Source organism: Xyrauchen texanus, chromosome 14 (assembly GCF_025860055.1).
Source record: "Xyrauchen texanus isolate HMW12.3.18 chromosome 14, RBS_HiC_50CHRs, whole genome shotgun sequence".
Taxonomy (NCBI): Eukaryota; Metazoa; Chordata; class Actinopteri; order Cypriniformes; family Catostomidae; genus Xyrauchen; species Xyrauchen texanus.
Window position 1 is genome coordinate 6,764,026 of NC_068289.1, and position 22,051 is coordinate 6,786,076.

A 22,051-nucleotide genomic window follows, 5' to 3' on the forward strand; every position below is an offset into this window, starting at 1 on the left:
AATTTTGTATGTAAACAGGGCAGAATTGTTTTGCACTAAACCAAAACTTATGTGACAATCAGTCACGGCACGTCTATATGGCCAGGTAGGGCAGAGCCCCACCTAAATATTCATCCACTTGAAAACATAGATCTACTCTATAAACTGCCAATAATTTTATTTGTTTTCCCGTAAAGGTGTTCAAAATGCTGACATACTATGTATTTAAAAGTAGGCCTAGTATAAGTTTGTATCCTATTTTTAAGTTGTAAAGCAGCTGAAATCTCTGTTATACAGTGTTTGATATAGATACAAGCATGTGGGGCAGAGAGTCTGAACTCCACAGCGCCCCTTAGTTTTTCTAATGGAAATCTGAGGTCAAATATGGTACTGCAACAAGCCCTCACTAAAATGGATTGGGGCAGAAATAAATCTGCCCATAAACTTAGTGCAAAACCAAAGGTAACTTTAGTATTAGTGTGCTCCAGCGGTGTGACAGATTGCGAACATAGCGAGTGCTATCGATGAACGTGTGTGTAACATCATGCCGTTTCTATTGCAAATTAAAGACAAATTGGCCATCAAACAACTTAATTAAAAAAACATTTGGCAATTAATAGATAGTGGTAGGTGTGAAGACATTGTATGTTTTGTATAACAAAAAAATGTATATCACAAAGCCTTGGCTCTTGAAACTTTCTGTTTTAAATATACTGTGATTTTAAAACATTATTATCATTATAAAACATTTCGTTTTTTAGTAATGTGGAAACGTGTAATGGCATGTAGATAGTTCTGTTTCTCTCCCTCTCCTCCCTGGGGTTCTTCAACAACACTCAACATTATAAAATCATTTGATTTAGATTCTGATCTACAACAAGTCAACATTTTAAGATAAAGCATTCTTATTATATTCATAGTGCTAATTACTGGGTGTCTAGGGTGTGGGTCTTGGAGCCACTGAATGTAACCGGAGACCCCCTGGAAAGCTATTTTGCACATTCTTGTGGGGTCTCATTTAAAATCATGCATTTTTCTCTCTTTTAAAAAAACATAAACCTGCTTTGATCTGTAACTTCCTACTTGTATAAAATAGTAATAAATAAAAGATGTCTGCGCTCATACAGATCATAAAAACAGCACATTCTCTCCACTGGGATTTTATTAAAAATATAATAACTATTAGAACTTATTATATTTTTCAAACGTAAAATTGTCATTATTAATCATAACTATTTAATTTTTTATTTTCACTGCTTCATACCAAAATAGGGAGAACTGCAAACTTTGAAGATATAAATAATAAAACATACTACAGCACAACATTCATGTTTTATAAAAGGCATAAAAATTTCAAAATCAAAGTTTTGTTAAATAAGATGTGCTCTTGAAAGAGAGAAAGAAGTTTGATCCAAGGGATGCTTTTGTGTTTGAGGGCTGATAAACACTTTCATGTTTGAGCTTTACAGTTTCTAATTCGTTTTTTGTGCTGCTTTAGCTCCTTACTATGAAAAACTCATAAAACATGAGGGCAGGTATTCTATGGACTCGAGCATTTGAAAGGTTTGTTTAAAAAAAATCTACAATCTGCATTTTAGTCTTGTCAGTTTTATTTTGACAAATGCAACCTGCATGGACAGGTACTGTTTGTAAAATGCAAAGAGAAAGACAAAGTTCAAGGACAAGGATTTGTTTGTTGCAAAAGTTAGTGGATGGGTCTTCATGTCACCTCCACATTGGAAAACTCTTTGTCTGTACCTGTAAAATATTTTGAATGTAAATGAAGAATTATAGCACCAACATGAACATTTGAATGCTTGTGAACACTTACAATACTTTCCTATAAAATATTAATTCATTAACCACAATTCACATCTGATTTCTGGTGGTAAGACAAAGCAAATGCCAAAACATCAAAAAGAAAACTACTATAATTGAATAATTTAAAGGAGCAACAAAATGTGTGGATGTTCTGGATTTAAAATGTAAAGAAACAGCATATTACTTGACCTAAATCATTTAAGATGGATTTGGGAAGAAAGCCCTCCTTCCATTGTGCAATAGATTAAGTATCTTGTCCAAAAGTCTTACCCTAGAAAGATCTGTGCTGTTTATATTCCATGAAAAGGTGATTGACAAGTGACGTCTCCAGATAGGATTTCTCTGAAGATGTATGGACCCCACGATAATGTCTCCTTTCTCAACTGTCACTGGTGAATCCACCATGAACAGAGTCTGTTTCCAGTGAGTCATCCTAGGAAAACATTATTTAAGGCTCTGTTTAAGGTCAATCTTTTTTCAATCATTTTTACATTTAAGAATGCAGATTAGCATGTGAACTGTAAGAATTGTAAATAAGGGTAAGGGATTTAATAAAGTATCTTATGATGTACAGCATCTTATTCCATTTGGTAATTTTCTATTTATGCATTTTCAAAAATGGCATACTCAGAATATGGTCCGGTGTTCAACTCCAATGCTGGTCCGTCTTCTTCTAAACTCTGGAAATGTGCACTGAACCAAACAGTGAAGCCATGCCATGTGCCTGTCTTCTCAATAGTAAAACTAAACTCTCCTTTGAGTCTCTAAATAGAAGAGGCAGAGAAAGCAGAGCCGTTTTAATACCTTGTCATTTTTTATGTCCAACATACTTCCTCTTAAATCATGTATTTATAATAGTTACTTAATTTTAATCAAAATTCTAACATTTACCTCCAAGTCTGACACCCGCATCGTAGCCATATCAAGAGTGATGACATCAGATGGGGTGGACAAACAGTCCTCAGGTATGAGATGATGGCTAAACTTAGGCTTGGAGAGAAACTCCTTCTGTGCAAGTGGCCTACAATACATAAATACAGGGTTTTCATAGTGCCCAAGTGTAATATAATAGTGATGAATCTACTGATTCGATTATTTTTATTTTTTTATAGAAATCATTCTACGTGTGTTTTATTTTTTATCGAATTCCTCTTTTTAACGCTGAAGTGTGTAATTTCTATGACACCAAACGGATGTCGCTGTATATTAAGCTGTGATAGGAGAAAGTACTTTAAAAGTATTTAAAAGGGGAGAAAATCAGAGAGAAAAAAATTTAAAAAATCACCCATTTCAAATACAGGTTTTAGAAGCTATAATCTCATCCATTAAAAAAGTAGTAGTTTTATTAGTTCGCTAAAGTGACATTGCTGAAGTATCCACTGTAAACAGACCCTGTGTATACCTGGTATTAAGATGCTTTTTTGGTGATCTGATCACAAGTGGTCAGTGCTAAATACAGGTGGAAATGGGGTCCAAAAGATTTTTGTGATCAGATTACTGAAACCACATATGGAGGTAGTCAAAAACATGTGACCACATAACATCTGAAGTGTAAACGTTAATCCGTCTTGAATGCGTCCCGGACAGAAGCGAAGTACCACACCTGTCAATCAACCACTACACTAAAACATGAGTTTAAACTTTGCCACCATCTGACCAGCAAATTTGAAAAAGCGAATACATACAAAAGCCCAAGAACTTCATGGATCTTCTTTAGTGTGTCTTATATCAACATGCAGAGACATGGATGACAAGCACACACTTCTGAAGATCAGATAAACACAGCTACTCCACTAGTTCTTAGATAGAAGTTCAACTACATCTGGGAGAAACGATGCTCCGTTTTTTTCATGATTTGTTTATGACTTTTTTGTGGTTTATTGTCATGCAATAACAAACTGATACAGTGACTGATGTATATTGTTATACCCTCAAAATCCAAACCCAGGTGGTCACAGGAGACGCATTTGAGATATATGGTAATACCAGGTGGAAACAGCAATGTGTCTCGGCTGACCACCAAAAACGCATCTTAATACTAGGTGTAAACAGGACCAGAATACAGACAGAGCTGTGTATTAATAACAAAGGCCTCACTGCAGAAAGCTGAAGTCAAGGTCATATGGCTTCTCCCAGAACTCAATTTTTTGCTTGTAGTCAGAGAGGGCCTGGCAAGGAACGACAGTAAGACAGGCAGAAGACGGCCACATCATTCCCCCCTCCTTCAACCATAGATCACGAGCCAGCAACACTGACTCCACCATGAACTCAAACTGAAAATCAGAGCGTTATAAGTTTACGCAAGAGTCAACAACCAATGAAAAAGCCAGTATTAATAAAAATGCAAGGTCCTATTACAGATAAAGTGACAGCAATTTCAAAGAGAAAGGTGACATTATTTATCCACTCAACAGACCTAATATCTATGTTCTGTCATATGTACAGATGCACTAAGTACTCTCTTAATGTCTTGGACTTATACTGACATCTAGTGGCATGGAAGCAGAATAATGTAAAAGCAATAGTTTTTGGTTCCTGTCCTGTTGCCATTATAAAAATGCACTATTAAAGGTTACCCATGATTAATGTATTTCTTTAGTGATATGACTGGAGTCTTCAACTTATGTGAGTGTACATGATACGAAACATTTTACAAAAATACTATTAATTTGTGTAAGGGCAGAAAATGTTATTGAGAAAAAAAAAACAACTGAAAAATACTATTAATTTTTAATACTGGATGGGAGTATGCAGAAGTCTAAAGCTGCTCTCATACCAGAAGACAGTTCCCCATCCACTCTGACACTAGAACATCCACTTTCCCGGGCAGAGAGACATTCTCGACTCGGCCCTGAAACACGGTCACGACTCCCTCACAACCGTTCTGCCTCACTAGTTCCTTTGTGTGCTCTGCCATTGAGCTGGCTTCTACAGCATACACCTGAAGAAGTAAAACAGACAAAAATATACAGACATAGCAATATAAAGGCCAATATAATAACTTTTTTGGGCTTTTAGGCTTTTGCCATGAATGTACACTTTTATCCCTGTAAAGCTTAAGTTTATGTTTTTGAAGCATTCTACATCCAAAAGTGACTTAGTTCCTCTTACCGCTGCAGGTTGTGCTAGTCGGGCACAGAAGAGGCTGATAACTCCTGTCCCACAGCCCAAGTCCATGACCACCTTCCCTCCCAGGGCAGTACTGTTCCTCAGGATCACCTGCCTGTACATCTCTGTGCGGGGTTTATCTGACAGCATTTCAAGATGAAGCCTCTAACAGCAGGAAATAGGTGGTACATTAAAGGTATAGTTCACCCAAAAATAGAAATTCTCTCATCATTTACTCATTCCATCCCAAATGTGTATGTCTTTCTTTCTTCTACTGAACACAAAGATTTTTAGAAGAATATTGTGCAAAATGCTGCAGATTGACTTTAGACACAAACTAGGTCTTTTAATCTTATTACTCTACTTTTAGCTTCTATGCATTGGCTACCAGTTCATGTTAGGTTTGATTTTAAGATTGTATTCATTACATACAAGGCATTACATGGGTTAGCTCCAGAACATTTGGCATAACATTTAAGACCTTATGAAATAGTTGGATCTTCTTGTCATAAACTGTTGGCTGTTCCAAGATCCAGATGCAAAATGTATGATAGAGCATTTGTAGTGAAGGCAACACGATAATGAAACAGCCTGCCCAGAGATATTAGATCTGATAAATCGGTGTCTGTTTTTAAATCTAGTTTAAAAACTCATTTGTTGTCACGTTCCTGTGTTGTCTGCCCCATGTTCTCTGTTTCACCCATCACGTTTATGTCATGTTTCCGTGTTGTCTGCTCTGTGTTTTCCGTTTCACTCTTCACCGATCCCGTTCCATATCACGTTTTCCCTGTTGTCCGCCCTGAGTCTCACTGTCCGTGTGTAAAACTACAATTCCCACAATTCCTGGCCTCTCTCACTGCCTGCACTCTTCATTGTTCTCACCTGTGTCTCGTTTAGTCTTCATTGTGTTTGTGTATTTAACCCTGTTTGTTTCTCCTTTCCCCTGTCGGTCTTTGATGTATGTGGAAGCCTGTTACCCGTGCTGTCTTTGCTTGTTTCCTTTGGTATGCCTTTCGTGGTTTGTTTTACTTTTTCCCCATCGTGGATGTTTTCGTGTTACCCTTTTATCAAATAAACCTACGCTGCAAGTAGATCCTCGTCCTTTGTCTGCCTTCACCTACCATCGTGACATTTGTATAGACTTGCTTTGTTTACTATGTGATTGGTTTGTGTTTTACTGTGTGTGTGTGTGTTTTGGTGAAGCACTATGTGCTTAATCTCTAAAAGATAAAATTACAATTATTATTATGATGTCTCCGCTCTGTAGGTCCGTGCAATACAAGTGAATGGTGACCTAAACTTTGAAGCCACAAACAGCATATAAATGGAGCATAAAAGTAATAAGATTCCAGTGGTTTAATCCATGTCTTCTGAAAAAATATGATAGGAGTGGGTGAGAAAAAGATCAATATTTAAGTCCTTTTTATTTAAATATATTTTTGCCTCCCTGCCTAGTAGGTGGTGAAATGCACGAAGAATGTGAATCACCAATAATAAAAGGAGAATGTGAAAATGAATGTGGAGATTTATGGTAAAAAAGGAGTTAAACATTTATAAGTTTCTCACTCACTCTTATAGCTCCTGAAGGTATGGATTTAACCACTGGAGTCTTTTGGATTACATGAATTTCCGCCTATTCGCATCTTTGCATTGACTTTGTATGTAATCGCGCCGTGCGAAACACTCGATTTGTATGTGAACGCACCGTTATAGCTTCTGAAGGTATGGATTTAACCACTGGAGATTTATGGATTGCTTGTAAGTTGCCTTTATGTGATGTTTGTGGACCTTCAAAGTTGTGGTCACCATTCACTTGCATTGTATGGACTTGCAGAGCTGAAATATTCTTCTAAAAATCCTTGTTTGTGTTTAGCAGAAGAAAGAAAGTCATAAACATCTGGGATGGCATGAGGGTGAGTAAAATATGAGAGAATTTGAATAAAGCATTCCTTTAATGCAAACCAAGTTAAACTAATGTTTGAATACAAAACTGTATTGATACTTTACAATGTTTTTCTCATACCGTTTTATTTAAACTTTTTGTTATTGAGCCACATAATGTTATAATGGGATGCTTGCTAGAGTTTTGATTAACTGGTTAATAATTTGTACTCACTAATATCCCATAATTCCCGAAATATTCGTCGTTTTGCCAAGCATCTTCCACATCCTCGTCGTTTTGGTGCAAATAGTTGGATGGAACATAACCAAAGTGACCCTGCAGTTCAGCCCACCACCACACTTCTGAACTCCTGTCATGGACCTTTAATCTATCACCAACTGAGAAACTTAGCTGTGTTTAGAGAGAAAAAAGACTTAGAAACGGCCATATACCATCTAAACCAAGCAAAATTAAATCCGATGTAAAATCCAAACTGTTATAGCATAAGATTATTTGATTACAAACAAAATAAATATTATATTGGACATTCAAACACATTTGAAATGTACATTTATGAAGTATTCTTTATTGCCTTTCTTCACCCCCCCATTAATATATTTTAATACTCAAAAATGCAGACTCTCAATAATATTCACTCAAATCAGTCAGTAGCGGTGTTTCTTTTGAAAGACTGTCATGCGCGCGCACACACTTCGAAACAACATCAAATACCTGTTCATCTCCATCAGCCACAAAGTCCGAAAGTCCAATATACTCTTCTGCTTCACGACCTTCACTGCTTTCATTTTCAAGCATTTCATAAAATCAAAAAGAGCCGCAAATGTATTAAATCTCATAAACAGAAATAACACATCAGATTAACAGGAAAATTTTCACGGCGCCACGCCTACAATGTAATTTTCAAAATAAATGTCCTTTGACGTCGCTTGACGTAGAACTAGAGCTTATTTTATTTATATACAATTCTCCGCGGCTTTCCCATTGCAGAGAGCGGTCAAATGCCTTGTTACGATAAAAAGAACCCAGTGTCTTTATGGAACTTTTTTCCTAATTATGTTTTTTTCTCAGTTTGGCGGTCTGGATTTTCTTCTGTTATGTAACTACAAAATTGAAAAATTACCAGCAATATTATCTGCTTTTCATAAGCAGTCACTTTTGGCTTGGTCTTTGATATTTAAGCACAACTTTTCACCTCATAAATATTTTATTTGGAATAACTGTAATATTTTATACAAGAATAAATCTATATTTTTTCAGAATTGGTTTGATAAATATATCTAAGTCAATTAATCAATTCTCAAGGGCTGTTGTTTTCATATAAGGAATTTCTAGATCATTTTCAATTTCCTGTTTCTCCCAAAGAATTTTCAATAGTTATGGGTTCAATCCAGGTGCTCTTGCTTTATTGAGAGGAACTCATTCTCTTCTTCCAGTCTCTCTGAGTTTGGTCAATACTCCTGTTGGCAAATTGTGCTTTGCTTCTCCCAATAAAAACAATAATAGATCAGTCCGTTCACTATTTCAGCAAGACATTGTTACTTTACCGCCTGTGACCGCTTATTGGAGTAATTTAGTTGGTAATATCTGTTGGAAAAAAAGTATGGATGCTTCCACAGCTCTTTTTCTTAACCAATAAAGTAAAAGAGATTTCTTTTAAAATAATTCATAAAAGCTACCCTGCAAATCACTATCTAAAAAAGTTCAAAAAGGATATTTCCTCCAGTTGCTCTTTCTGTGACAACTCTGACGAAACTGTAGTTCATCTTTTTTGGTATTGTCCATTTACGAAAATGTATTGGCAAGATGTTTTAGGATTTATTAGGTCTGAAATCTATAATGAATGTGTGTTGTATTGGAAGGATGTGGTCCTAGGCTTTGTTGATTATGATAAATCTAAAAAAGGTCATTTTTACGTAATTAATATGATCTTATTACTAGCAAAATTCCATATTCATAAATCTAAATATCTAAATGCCAAACCTCTCTTTCTTATATTTGTTATAGAACTTGGAAAATATCTATTTTCAATTAAGTTGTCTGAGAACAAAAAAGCCTTAAAAACATTATCTGTTTGTAATTCTTTTCCTTTTTTCAGTGTCATGTAATTCTTATAATGTATCAATATGTTTAATTTATATCATTCCCCCATTGTTATTTTTTTTTTTATTTTATTTAAAAATTTTTTTTTTTTTTTTTTTTGGTGTTGTTTTTGTATTCTGTTATCTGTTATTATTTGTGTATTGTGTTAAGCGTTAATAAAAAACAAATAAAAAAAATGCCTTGTTACGACAGTATCACCATTTGCGGATACAATACAATGAATCGGAAGAGCCGTAAACTGACACCTACCTGTCGCAAAACTATCCATGCCGTCTCTTAAAAGCCAGCAACTTTATCTACACACATAAACTACACACATTGTTAATTCTAATTTTTTTTTTACTGTAATACGTGCTTAAGTTAAAGAACATGTGCTCAATTAATTAAGTGACGAGTTTCCTCACAAATGCAGTTTATTCAGTGTACTGAAGCATCTCCTTCGGTTCTATGCAGTCAAAACTTACGGCCTCCGATCTCCTTGTTAGTGTTCTACCGTGTTTTGCTGAATTTGAAGGTTCACTAGGTAGAGGGGTTCTGGTGGTTCTGAACTTGTGAAGAATCAAAAGCAAAACAGTGTCTGAATAAACGTCATTCCGGATTATAAAGAAGGTAATTCTCTTAATTGTGATTGTTTAATAGGCTATTGTTTATAGTGAATTCAAATAACTTTAACATAAATAAATAGTATTTGTAATTGTATTTCTTGCCTTCTTAATTAGCAATAGCATAAAGGGCCGCTTTATTTATTGGAATGAACACTTAACTGTGGGGAACAAAAGAGAGTGGGCTAAGATGAGCCAATTTTTACATAAGTTGTCTCCTATACAAGGAGATCATTCTATGAAACGGGTGCCATTTGGGTCCGCAACGTTTGATGAGAGGCATAAGGCACAAAAAATGTCCCAATTGGGTGTGAGTGAGTGAGTGAGTCACTGAATGATATAGTGAGTGAGTGTGTTTCCAAAGCTTAAAGTTATTAAATCAAGTGTTCTTGTTAACATTATATATGATACAAATATTATTCTTAAAGAGTAACATACTATTTTTAATAATATTTCATTAGTACATAGCCAATTTCACAGGCCCGTGTTGACCATCATGACATTTGCATCTAAAAACATTTATTATTTTCAGGATTGTATGTGTGCCCCTGTATATATAAGATATATTTATTTAAAATAAACCTTATTTTTTGTAAATATTTTATGATTTGTGCGCTTCCCTCAGTTTGACTTACCACCCTGTCACACTAACTTGTTTTATCTATAAATAATGTACTGTTGCTTTAAATTACATCACAAAGTGGAAATGACATAATTTGAGCCTTGTAGCTACCAAGAACAAAAGCAGGCATGTACTGACATTCTTTTACTTTGTTTATTTGTTGCTTTTTCATGTTAGGCATCGTCCGTCAAGCTCAAGATAGATAGGGAAAACTGTTTTTTAATTAAAGTTTTTACATTATTAATGCAAAGAAAATTATATTTCAGATTGAATGCATTCATGCTATGTAAGGAACTTGACCACATTTTGGCCATTTTGGAATGAAATTTACCACCCCGTCACATGTTTTATTGTGACGTGGTGGTAAAGGATGTGATGGGGTGGTTCTGCTTCCCGCTTGAATGTGAGGATGTGTGAAATCAAGGATTTTAATATAGGCTAATCAATTTATTTTCTGTTAACTTAACCCTGTTTGGTTCACTCACTCACACACACACTCATCACTCACTATATCATTCAGTCACTCACTCACTCACTCACTCACTCACTCACACACTCACTATATCTTTCACTCACTCACTATCTCTTTCACTCACTCACTATATCTTTCACTCACTCACTCACTCACTCACTATCTCTTTCAGTCACTCATCACTCACTCTTTCATTATCTCATTCACTCACTATATATTTCACTCACTCACCTCATTCACTCACCATCTCTTTCAGTCACTCATCACTCACTAGCTCTTTCATTCACTCACTCACTCATCACTCACTCACTCACCTCACTCACTCACTCTCTCGCTATCTCTTTCATTCACTCACTCATCACTCACTCACTCACTATCTCTTTTAGTCACTCATGCACTCACTATTGTAGTATTGTATTCTTTTATCTGGCTGGGCCACTCTGTCCTTAGAAAGCATGGGTCAGAAATTGTAAGAAAATTACAACTGCAAACTTTTTACCATTTTGTTGAATATCTGGAGAAAAGACCCTATGATCATCTATATTCAGATTAGCCACTGAATTCAACAACAATCAATAAAAATGAAGCTATGTTTTTATTATAGTGCTAAGGAAATGTCCTTCACAGCATTTTGTATGAAGGTTCTTTGTGAAATCTGGCTTCAAACAGAGTTTCAAGGCACCATCATTTCATGTCAGATGATCTACAAGCTAAAGCTTTAGAGAGAACAATGCAAATATTTAATGACCCATAGACCAGTAGGCTTGGAATGAAGACCAGGAGTCGAGGTGTCAATCAAATTATTTGAATTTTACTGAAGAGAGTTGTTTGCAAAATCAAATGGCAGAAGTCAGCAGTACAAAAGCCTTTGAGTTCAAAGACAGGAGAATCACGAACTGAACTCGGGTCCAAAACATCAATAATTATAGTCAGATGCAGCATCATGTTGACTTTAATGCTATAGTTTCTAGATTTCTGATTGGCTACAAGCATAGATAAGTATAGAACATTTCTGAACATGGTCATCGTGTATATCATTTATCTCATTGATTGTTGGCATGACGTTTTAGTTCCGTATATAGGATCCAATGGTCCGTGTCAGGTCCTAGGCCACGGACAGTCTTCGCTTTATAGACAGTAGTAGGTCTCTGAGGTCCACCTCTCGACTGCTATTCTCACTTTACTGAATTCCTGAAACAGAAATACCTTTGGAAAAACACACACACAGTTTTTCCTATTCAAGGTTTTATACTACAAAGCTTCTGTTGGAGATCTTATCTTATTGGAACTTAAACCATAGATATAATTGTACATTCTCTCATGAGAGCTGAAGTTGTATTCTTGTTAACGTGGCAGAAACATTCATAATCAAATATATGTTGTTGGGTTAGACACTAGAGGAGCGGCCTACGTGACCTAGGCCTCTTATTCAGGAGACAAACTGTCTCCTGAAGTATGAAAACAGATATGGAATGGTCAGAAACTGCTTGTAAGAGCATGACACTACAGATAACATATATTAAGATACTTAGAATAATAATTCATTAGGTCAAAATGATATGTGTGATTAAAATACTGATTAGTTCCACTAAAATAATGAACTTAATCACATTGGGTTAAATGCTGATCAGTGTAAATTTTATTCACTCAAAGGATATATATATATATATATATATATATATATATATATATTGAAGAGCGGAGGTGGTGATCCAGGCATCCACCCCTTCACTAGAATGCTTATTTCTTAGAATCAGATTTCTAAATCTACACTACCGTTCAAAAGTTTGGGGTCACTTGCCTGAAATGTTTTCATGATATTCAAAATATTTTGATCTGAAGGCGTATGCACAAATGTTTGAAATTAGTTTTGAAGACAAAAATATAATTTCATTATAAAACTAAAATTTAATTAAGAAAAAAAGTTTTTGAAATGATGACTTGGACCGAATAATTACGAAAAGCAGCCATAAGTGACATATAGTTGGGAACTCCTTCAATACTGTTTAAAAAGCGTCCCAGGGTGATACATCAAGATGTTGGTTGAGAAAATGTCACGAGTACATGTCTGCAATTTCTAGGCAAAGTGTGGCCACTTTGAAGATTGAAAAATGTATTTAGATGTATTTTGGATTTTTTTAGTCATAACATCCCATTTTTCTATTATTCCATAGTTGTGATGACTTAACTATTATTCTAAAATGTGAAAAAATATAAATAAAAAAAAATAAAGAATGAGTAAGTGACCCTAAACTTTTGAACGGTAGTGTATTTACAACCTTTAACCACTCCATCAGACACCTTATTTTTCATTCAACTCCCGAACAGAATGCACAGGTACAGTATATCATAGGCAGTGAAGGATGCATCCTTCAAAAATCGAGATGGTGGCATTTTAGATTATATGATGTTATGCAAACACTGACTTTGCCTTGCTACTGTACCTCCATATTACAGCCTAATAGTGGATTTTTTTATTTGTCAAAGAATAAATAGCTTATTCTTACATTCGAAAACCTCCACTTCCCAACAACTATCAGTCAGTGAAGCAGACAGGCAGTTTGACGCTATACTGTTGAAGTGACAACAAAAAATGATTCAGAGATCAGACTATGGACTGTTTAGCAGAGACAATTTTCATTTGTTGCGTAAGTGCACAAAGTTCATTTTAAAGTGAATCTTAAAGTTAATATAATATGTAATTTGATATTAAAATTATTAAAAATAACAGCCATTCTCAACAAAAACTTGAGCTAGTGCATAAAAGAGGTGAACGGATACATGAACTGCTTTATTCAAGTAATTGATGGATTCAAGTCATGAGTCATTAAAATGTTAAAAATATTATTAAAACAATTCCCCGCACAATCACCCCAAATAAAAGGACAAAAAGTTAATTATTTTTACTCCTTCTTATTTTTCTTAGTTTTCCTAAAGCATTTCCTGAAACAGAACATGCAACTTTTGACAGTCACAAAAATAACAGTCACTAGAATGAGAATGAGAAAGCCGATAACGTCCAGACAATGGTACTGAATCCAGTTCAGCTCATGGGCTGCAGGTCTGAGATGATCTGCGCCTTTGTGCCTCATAACAAACTCAGTCCAGAACACAGCCAGGTCCAGAGGCTCAATGGGACGGTCTCTATGGATAGCTGAAAGCTTCGTCATCTTCTCCTTGTAGCTGGTGAGTCAAAGAAAGATGGAAGAATGTTTTAGCATGCCATCTTATGTTATTCATGAATGGATTGCAGTCCTTAAATAATAATTTTAGATTGCAATAATTTACAATGCAACAGTCTAAATATACACTACTAGTCAAAAGATTGGAAACACTTACTCATTCTTTATTATATTTTTTTTTTCTTCACATTTTAGAATAATACTAAAGTCATCAAAACTATGGAATAACATAAATGGAACTATGGGAATTATGACCAAAAACAAAATCCAAAATAAATAAAAACTGTGTTATATTTTAGCATCTTCAAAGCAGTCAACCTTTGCCTAGAATTTGCAGAAATGTACTCGTGACAGGGTGAACTTCTTGAGGTATCACCCTGGGGTTCTTTTTAAACAGTTTTGAAGGAGTTCCCATCTATGTTGGGCAATTGTTGGCTGCTTTCCTTTATTATGTGGTCCAAGTCATCAATTTCCAAAACTTTTTTTTTTTATAAAATTTTAGTTTTATAATGAAATAAATTAATATGGTGGCACAAATATATTTTTGTCCACAAAACGAATTTAGAACATTTAAGCATACGCCTTCAGATCAAAAGATTTTTAAGATCATGAGAAACATTTCAGTAAAGTGTTTCAAAACTTTTGACCGGTAGTGTATATTGTGCCACTTTGGTTACTTTTGTTACATAAATCAAAACAGACGCACATTACATCAGTGCATGTATTGCATTGTATGATGCAAAGGCTGAACCTAATTTTTATGCTTACCTTTTGTCATTGATGACCTTTCTCAGTGCCACCAGTAATTTTTCTGACGTAATATCATAGATACTCAGGGTTTCGGCAACTCCTCGAGACACTAGGCGCTGAACATTATCTCCTTGGTCTCCAAACAGTGGAAGCATCACCATTGGCACCGCATTACAGATTCCTTCATAGATTCCGTGTGATCCACCATGTGTAATAAAAGCCTTAACCTTAGGATGGCCTAAAACATAAGAAAATAAAATAAAAATACGTGTATTAGCAGTGCATTATTGATTTTGTAATGAAATATATATTGCAAGATAATTCAAACTTCAAATAACCTAATAACCTCTTGTTATCATGATATGGTCAAAATAACCTCAGCAAAACTTGAAATAATTTCTTCTAACTAAATATCTTTAAGGTGGGTTAAAAGGTTAGATCAAAGGATAATATAAACATACCTAAGAGATCATTTTGTGGTAGCCACTTCATCAATTTAACATTCTTTGGGGCATTTTCAGGGACAGGTCCAGTGTACCTCCACAGAACCTACAAATAAAGAGAGAAATATGAATGTTACAAAAATGCAATTTTGTAATCCTGAGCATGTGATGACATGTTTTCATAAAACTCTCTTATTTGGATCAGTCATTTTCCATGTAATCAACCAAGAAATGTAACCTTCAAAATTTCACTTTAAATGATAGTAATGGCCATATAACAGTAGACATGCTTTGCATTATTTGTTCAAATTTAGCAAAACACCAAGATGACCACAACTGGCAAAGTTATGCAACTAAAGAGTGTTTATTTTTCATAATTATTATGACTTTTTTTCATTCTGAATTTCACAGTTTATCAGTCACTTAAAATAAGGGTTCCACTTCTGTCACTCACTCGACGTTGTGTCGATGTAGCTGCCCCAAAACACCTAAGATCTTTGAGAAAAGGCCAATGAAAATTGGCGAGTGGAATTTGCATGCCACTCCCCCAGACATACGGGTATAAAACGAGCTGGAATACCCCCTCTCATTCAGATTTTTTCTTTGGAGCCGAGTGGTTGTGTATCAGCAACTGATTCCCACTGCTGTTCCAATTCACCTCTACAGCAGCATTTTGCTGTTGGATATACAGCGCATTCCAACGGCTTTCTCTCCATCTGCACGCCTAGTGCAGAGTGCGCCCCTGGGCGCTTCGACAGCGCTAAAAGTGTGTATTTTGATCTAACAAGTGTATTTCCTCTATTAGAGCAAACACATTGACATGAACGTCTTATTTAAGATGCGTCTTTTTAAAGATGCCTTTCATCTCTGTGTAGTTTCTGGGTGTATTCGTTACCTCTCCGCCTCTGATGGCCACGATCGCTGCCTTACATGTCTGGGCCGTAATCATGTTGAAGAAGCATTTGTGGATTGGTCTTGTTCTCACTGTGAGAACATGACCAAGGCTACGTTGCGGTCGAGGCTTTCCTTCTTCCGGGGGAAAGCCACTTCAACTCGCAGGTTGGACAAGAGGACTCCTAAGCGCCCCTGAGACAGGTGACCTGAGGAAGAAGACATCTGCTGGAACTCAGGAGCTGGTGAACAGACCAATATGTCCTCCGGTGGAGGGCCGGGAGAAGAATCTTTTGTTCCCCTTTTCTTTTATGTTCGCCGCACCCTGGACGGGCTGCGGTCCTACACTGTAAAAAAAAAAAAACCCTCTCCTTTTGTCACACCACCAGTGACCACGGCCACAGGATACCGAGCACTTGCAGCCAGGGCCTCACGAACACAGCTCATCACCTTTGCATGTCCGGCTGCACCACACAAACCACCCCCCAGGCCAGCTGGTGGTGACGAATCTCAAGGACAGCCCTACAGGCCTTCCTCCTCAGTTACTGACCTGCCCTGCGCCAGGTACGCAGAGCAAGGTAAGTGCTTCGAGGGCTCACTTAGCGTGGCCACCTCGCGTCGGAGTGTCACTCCTCGATGTGGCATATCAGAGCATCTCTTTTCTCGGCATGGAGTTAAACTCAGTCTCAATGACAGGAGGACGGCGATTCCACTGAAATATTTTCAGAGGCTCCTGGGGCATATAGCATCCTCAGTGGCGTTCACTGATCTCGGGTTGATGCATATGAGACCACTACAGCACTGGCTTCAGACTCGAGTCCCGAGATGGGCATTGTACAGCGGTACACATCGCATGGCTATCACGTTGGTCTGCTACCACTTCTTTAGCCCTTGGATAGACCTTGCATTTCTGCGGGCTGGTGTTCCCTTACAGCAAGTGTCCAGGCGTGTCGTGGTTACAACAGACACCTCCAAGTCAGGCTGGGGCGCCTTGTGCAATGGGCACGCAGCCGCCGGCTCCTGGACAGGGCCGCGCCTGCATTGGCACATCAACTGCCTCAAATTGCTGACAGTACAGCTCGCCCTGCAGAGGCTATTGCTGTTGATCCAGGGCAAGCACGTGCCTGTCCGGATGGACAACATGGTGACAGTAGCGTAAATAAACTGCAAAAGCAGCTTTGGCTTGCAAATTCAGTGGAGGAATTAGTAGCCGGATCCAGTACATGTGCTAACATAACCTGTACTGGGGAAAGTACTCCACAGGTGCCGGTTACCTCAGTAACCTCTTGTGATGTATTTTCCAGGGTGTGGTCTCCATGGGGTCTTTTCCCCGTGAAAGAATTGGAAAGGTGCTCATTATATGCACCTTCCCCAGTGCATATAATGAGCATTAAATGGCCCCAGCCGAATTAAATACTCTGTATTAAAGAGAAAAAACTTAGAGAGAAAAGGCTGTGGCTGGCGCGGCCTGCTCCCATTCAAGATACATCAATAATTTTTTCTGTTTGGCCTCCCATAACAAACATAAAATAATATGAAAATATTATAATATATAGACTCACCTAAAGGATTATTAGGAACACCTGTTCAATTTCTCATTAATGCAATTATCTAATCAACCAATCACATGGCAGTTGCTTCAATGCATTTAGGGGTGTGGTCCTGGTCAAGACAATCTCCTGAACTCCAAACTGAATGTCAGAATGGGAAAGAAAGGTGATTTAAGCAATTTTGAGCATGGCATGGTTGTTGGTGCCAGACGGGCGGTCTGAGTATTTCACAATCTGCTCAGTTACTGGGATTTTCACGCACAACCATTTCTAGGGTTTACAAAGAATGGTGTGAAAAGGGAAAAACATCCAGTATCGCGGCAGTCCTGTGGGCTGAAAATGCCTTGTTGATGCTAGAGGTCAGAGGAGAATGGGCCGACTGATTCAAGCTGATAGAAGAGCAACTTTGCCTGAAATAACCACTCGTTACAACCGAGGTATGCAGCAAAGCATTTGTGAAGCCACAACACGCACAACCTTGAGGCGGATGGGCTACAACAGCAGAAGACCCCACCGGGTACCACTCATCTCCACTACAAATAGGAAAAAGAGGCTACAATTTGCAAGAGCTCACCAAAATTGGACAGTTGAAGACTGGAAAAATGTTGCCTGGTCTGATGAGTCTCTGTTGAGACATTCAGATGGCAGAGTCAGAATTTGGCGTAAACAGAATGAGAACATGGATCCATCATGCCTTGTTACCACTGTGCAGGCTGGTGGTGGTGGTGTAATGGTGTGGGGGATGTTTTCTTGGCACACTTTAGGCCCCTTAGTGCCAATTGGGCATCGTTTAAATGCCACGGCCTACCTGAGCATTGTTTCTGACCATGTCCATCCCTTTATGGCCACCATGTACTCATCCTCTGATGGCTACTTCCAGCAGGATAATGCACCATGTCACAAAGCTTGAATCATTTCAAATTGGTTTCTTGAACATGACAATGAGTTCACTGTACTAAAATGGCCCCCACAGTCACCAGATCTCAACCCAATAGAGCATCTTTGGGATGTGGTGGAACGGGAGCTTTGTGCCCTGGATGTGCATCCCACAAATCTCCATCAACTGCAAGATGCTATCCTATCAATATGGGCCAACATTTCTAAAGAATGCTTTCAGTACCTTGTTGAATCAATGCCACGTAGAATTAAGGCAGTTCTGAAGGCGAAAGGGGGTCAAACACAGTATTAGTATGGTGTTCCTAATAATCCTTTAGGTGATTGTATAGTTATATTTATAATATGTGAATTTGTTAAAATGTATTGAAGCATTTAGTTACATTTATGCATTTAACAGTAATCCCTTTTTTAAAGTTTATCATCACTTACCCTCTGAGGTATCTGTCTAAATGCCTCAAAGAACTCTTTGGCTTTGGCTTCGGGTAACTGTGACACCATGGAGCCCAGAGTGAAAACAACAAACCCATGCTCACCAGAACCATTCACATACTCCTCAAGCTCCTGCACAGAAGACAAAAGAAATGCATGTTTCAAGTGAATAGTGGCTCAAGCTCTTACTTTATAAGTCTCTCTTTGAACACACACACACACACACACACACACACACACACACACACACACACACACACACACACACACACACACACACACACACACGTGCTGGATTTCCATGTTTTATGGGGACTTTCCATAGACATAATGTTTTTATACTGTACACACTTTATATACTATCCCTTAACTCTAAACTTACCCCTAAACCTAACCCTCACATAAAACTTTCTGCATTTTTAGATTTTCAAAAAACAGAATTTAATGTGATTTATAAGCTGTTTTCCTCATGGGGACCAACAAATTGTCCCCACAATGTCAACAATTTTGGGTTTTTCTACCCTTATGGGGACATTTGGACACGCACACATGCACAAAAGCACATTAACTTGCATGTCCAAACATTGATTAGCAACTAACTGCAACAATTACTCTACTTTGACACGACTGATCTGTATTGCTAAAATAGAATACCTATAGATGCTGCTTTTCTGTTTGAAATGGATGGTTCGCTAACTCCCTTGGTAAAAAAGTCATTTACTCTATATATGCCTACTCAACAGTACAAAGCACAGATATGTTAAAATTACAGAAAATGTTCTTTCCTCTAGTGCTTCATGCTGTAAAACAAAGGGGCCCCTGTTATCCTGTCAAGGATTACAGTGGTCAAAGTCGAAAGAAAAAACAAAATGCTTTTCCTTCTGTGGCTCAAGATGGATCAGAGAATACTATAAAATGATGCACTACAACTGAATTCCCTGATAGAATTATTACACATAATCAGAAGTACAGCCTTTGTGGTAGAACACCTGTATTGACCCCTGTAGTAAGTTTATTTCAGAGGAGACATTTGAACACTGTTTATGATTGTAGATTATAAGGCATCCCTAAAGTAGTCTTGGTTGTCTTGGCACCGTTCACAGAATATCACTTGATGACAGTAAAAATGCTGTTTCACAGTACAGAGTATATACCATGTTCTATATTTTTTGCAAAAGTTAAATCGCTAAGGTTTATTTTACAAAGAAACTTTGACCACAAAAATTTATATATACTTTAGCAAGAGAGAAAAACTAATTGACAATTTGAAAGATTCACATTTTGGTCCAACATTCTGAAAAACAGCTCACAAGGTCTACGCTGATTTCATTAAAGATAAATCACTTACCTTCACCAAAGGACCCTTATTAGCACAGTTGATGCCGCCTATTTGGACCATGTTAGGCATTAGGGGTCTGGGGTACTCAAATGCAAAGTCATAGCGTAGAAGCCAGACTGCACCATGACCTAGTAGCTCTTTGTAAGTAGTGTCCTTCTGAAGATATCTACTGGCCAGTTCATTAAAGCTGGCAAACAGTATGCGACAGAGATACATTTCAAAAATGCTCATAATTGTGTTTTTCACTCTCTCAGGGAAATTCATCTTATCTGAGAAACCAGTGAAGAAGCGTGGGACAAAAGATGGAGGTGCAGGGCACTGGGCTGCAGACTCGTCAAGCCGACAGGGAATCCCACGCAAGAAATAAACAGCTGGAAGTGAAAATGTCTCAGCAAGGATGGTACCACAGGGCAAGAAAGGATCAGTAAGCATAGCATCAAATCCCATCTCTCTAAGACTCTTCATAAGGGACTCATCGTACAGGAGCCCCTCGCAACCTTTCACCTGTATAGACGTGAATTTAATCAGGTTTCCCAAATTCTTAAAGATATCAGTAAATTCCGGTGGCTTATCGAATGCACTTTTCCTTATTATGTCCAACTGACTGCTTAACTCGTCACTGCTGTAGGGGACATGAAAACTCTTAGTAATGTAATTACCAGAACCCCCAATCAGAACACTGGTCTCTGGTACCAGGACCACCATCTCATGACCCCTCTGAGACAGTTCTTCCACAAGGATCCTCATGCTAAGCCAATGGCTGCCATCCACTGGTATGACAAGCACCTTTCCAGCCTGCACAGGCGCCGAGGAGGACCAGCAAAGATAAGCTAGAAGCCCCAGAACAGGAACATTCAGTGCTCTTACCATGTCTCATACATTGATTCAGTAGATGGGACAGAAATGGTAGTTTAAAGGACTGGCAATGAGTTCAGAATAGGAGGGGCATCACAACTAGACTAAGAGGATATTGTTTGCAGATAGGTTGCTGGTTGCATGTACAACCTTGGCCATGGCTTTGTTAGCTCAGTAAATTGCTCTATGTCATTGATTGCGCTGTGGTTTAAAGTCGATGAAGTGGGTTAAATGTAGCCTCTGGGTTAATTATTTCAAGTAAACTTTTTGAAACTGTCATAAGAGTTATCGATAAATAACTTAATTGATACAAATGTAAGGAGGAGCAAATGTCTGCAACAAGTTAATATGTTTAAAGGGTTTTTCAAAACCCACAATTCTTCATAAAACCATAAATTACACTTAGCATTTCTAAGGAGGGAAAATGTCATTTTTCAGGTTTTGAAGCACGGCATCAAATCTGGGAGAGGTTGGGAGTTTTGTTCATTTAATCTTCACCCTTTGACATGTTACTTTCAACACAATTCTGCAAGTCACTATGGCCTGGCAGTAGTAGGATTACAACACATATCGTGCAAGCTCAGTGATTATGCTAACTCCTCCTTAGACACACGTAAGTCATTCACACAGAAACAGGAACTTTCCCATAAGAGAAGGCTGTGACATGAGTGGCTTAATGGTCAAAAGCACAGCACTTAAGCAAAACCTGAGGGAAAGGAATGGCGAGGCAAAGATTAAAGTCACATGCTTTTACACATGAGGATCTGATTGCTACTGAGTGATTCTGTCGGCTACTTTGATTAATTTTGCATTACATTGGACAGTTGTATAGATAATGTTATGTAGTACAAAGGAGCTAATAATCAAAAGATATACAATAGAGGAATACATATAAAGTGTAAAATGCCTGAAGGAAACGAATGTATGACTCTGTTACTCAAAGTGTTTGATAAAATCATTTCTAATGCCTTTTGCTGTCTGCATAAAAAATGTATTCATAGAAATGATCAAACTAGGTCTATTGTCAAACACATCTGAATCTAAAAGCCTGCATTAATTAAGGCAAAAGAATACTTCGGGTGTCCACGTTGCGAATTGCTTCGCAGAA

General features: G+C 37.5%; 2 protein-coding genes across 7 annotated transcripts in view; both read right to left on the bottom strand.

The window, feature by feature from the left end:
- Positions 1–1,582: 1,582 nt before the first annotated feature.
- prmt2 (protein arginine methyltransferase 2) lies at positions 1,583–7,687 on the bottom strand. Its single transcript, XM_052142926.1, has 9 exons — positions 7,523–7,687; positions 7,025–7,201; positions 4,912–5,073; positions 4,577–4,741; positions 3,898–4,073; positions 2,692–2,821; positions 2,428–2,564; positions 2,071–2,233; positions 1,583–1,737 (listed from the first exon to the last, which is right to left on the bottom strand). Exons 1-9 carry the CDS (start codon positions 7,604–7,606, stop codon positions 1,705–1,707), a joined length of 1,227 nt encoding a protein of 408 aa, XP_051998886.1. The 5' UTR covers positions 7,607–7,687; the 3' UTR covers positions 1,583–1,704.
- A 3,724-nt stretch (positions 7,688–11,411) lies between these two features.
- LOC127654831 (UDP-glucuronosyltransferase-like) overlaps positions 11,412–22,051 on the bottom strand; it is a 29,782-nt gene continuing 19,142 nt past the window's right edge. For 5 of the 6 annotated variants that reach the window (XM_052142296.1, XM_052142299.1, XM_052142298.1 and 2 more), the window contains 4 exons: positions 18,750–18,881; positions 15,001–15,088; positions 14,558–14,777; positions 11,412–13,790 (listed from right to left, as the gene is read on the bottom strand). In XM_052142296.1, coding sequence (XP_051998256.1) covers positions 13,511–13,790; positions 14,558–14,777; positions 15,001–15,088; positions 18,750–18,881 — 720 coding nt within the window. In that variant the 3' untranslated portion in view covers positions 11,412–13,510. Of the gene's footprint in view, positions 13,791–14,557; positions 14,778–15,000; positions 15,089–18,749; positions 18,882–20,097; positions 21,805–22,051 lie in introns of those variants that run through there. The other variant, XM_052142294.1, reaches the window with a different exon arrangement.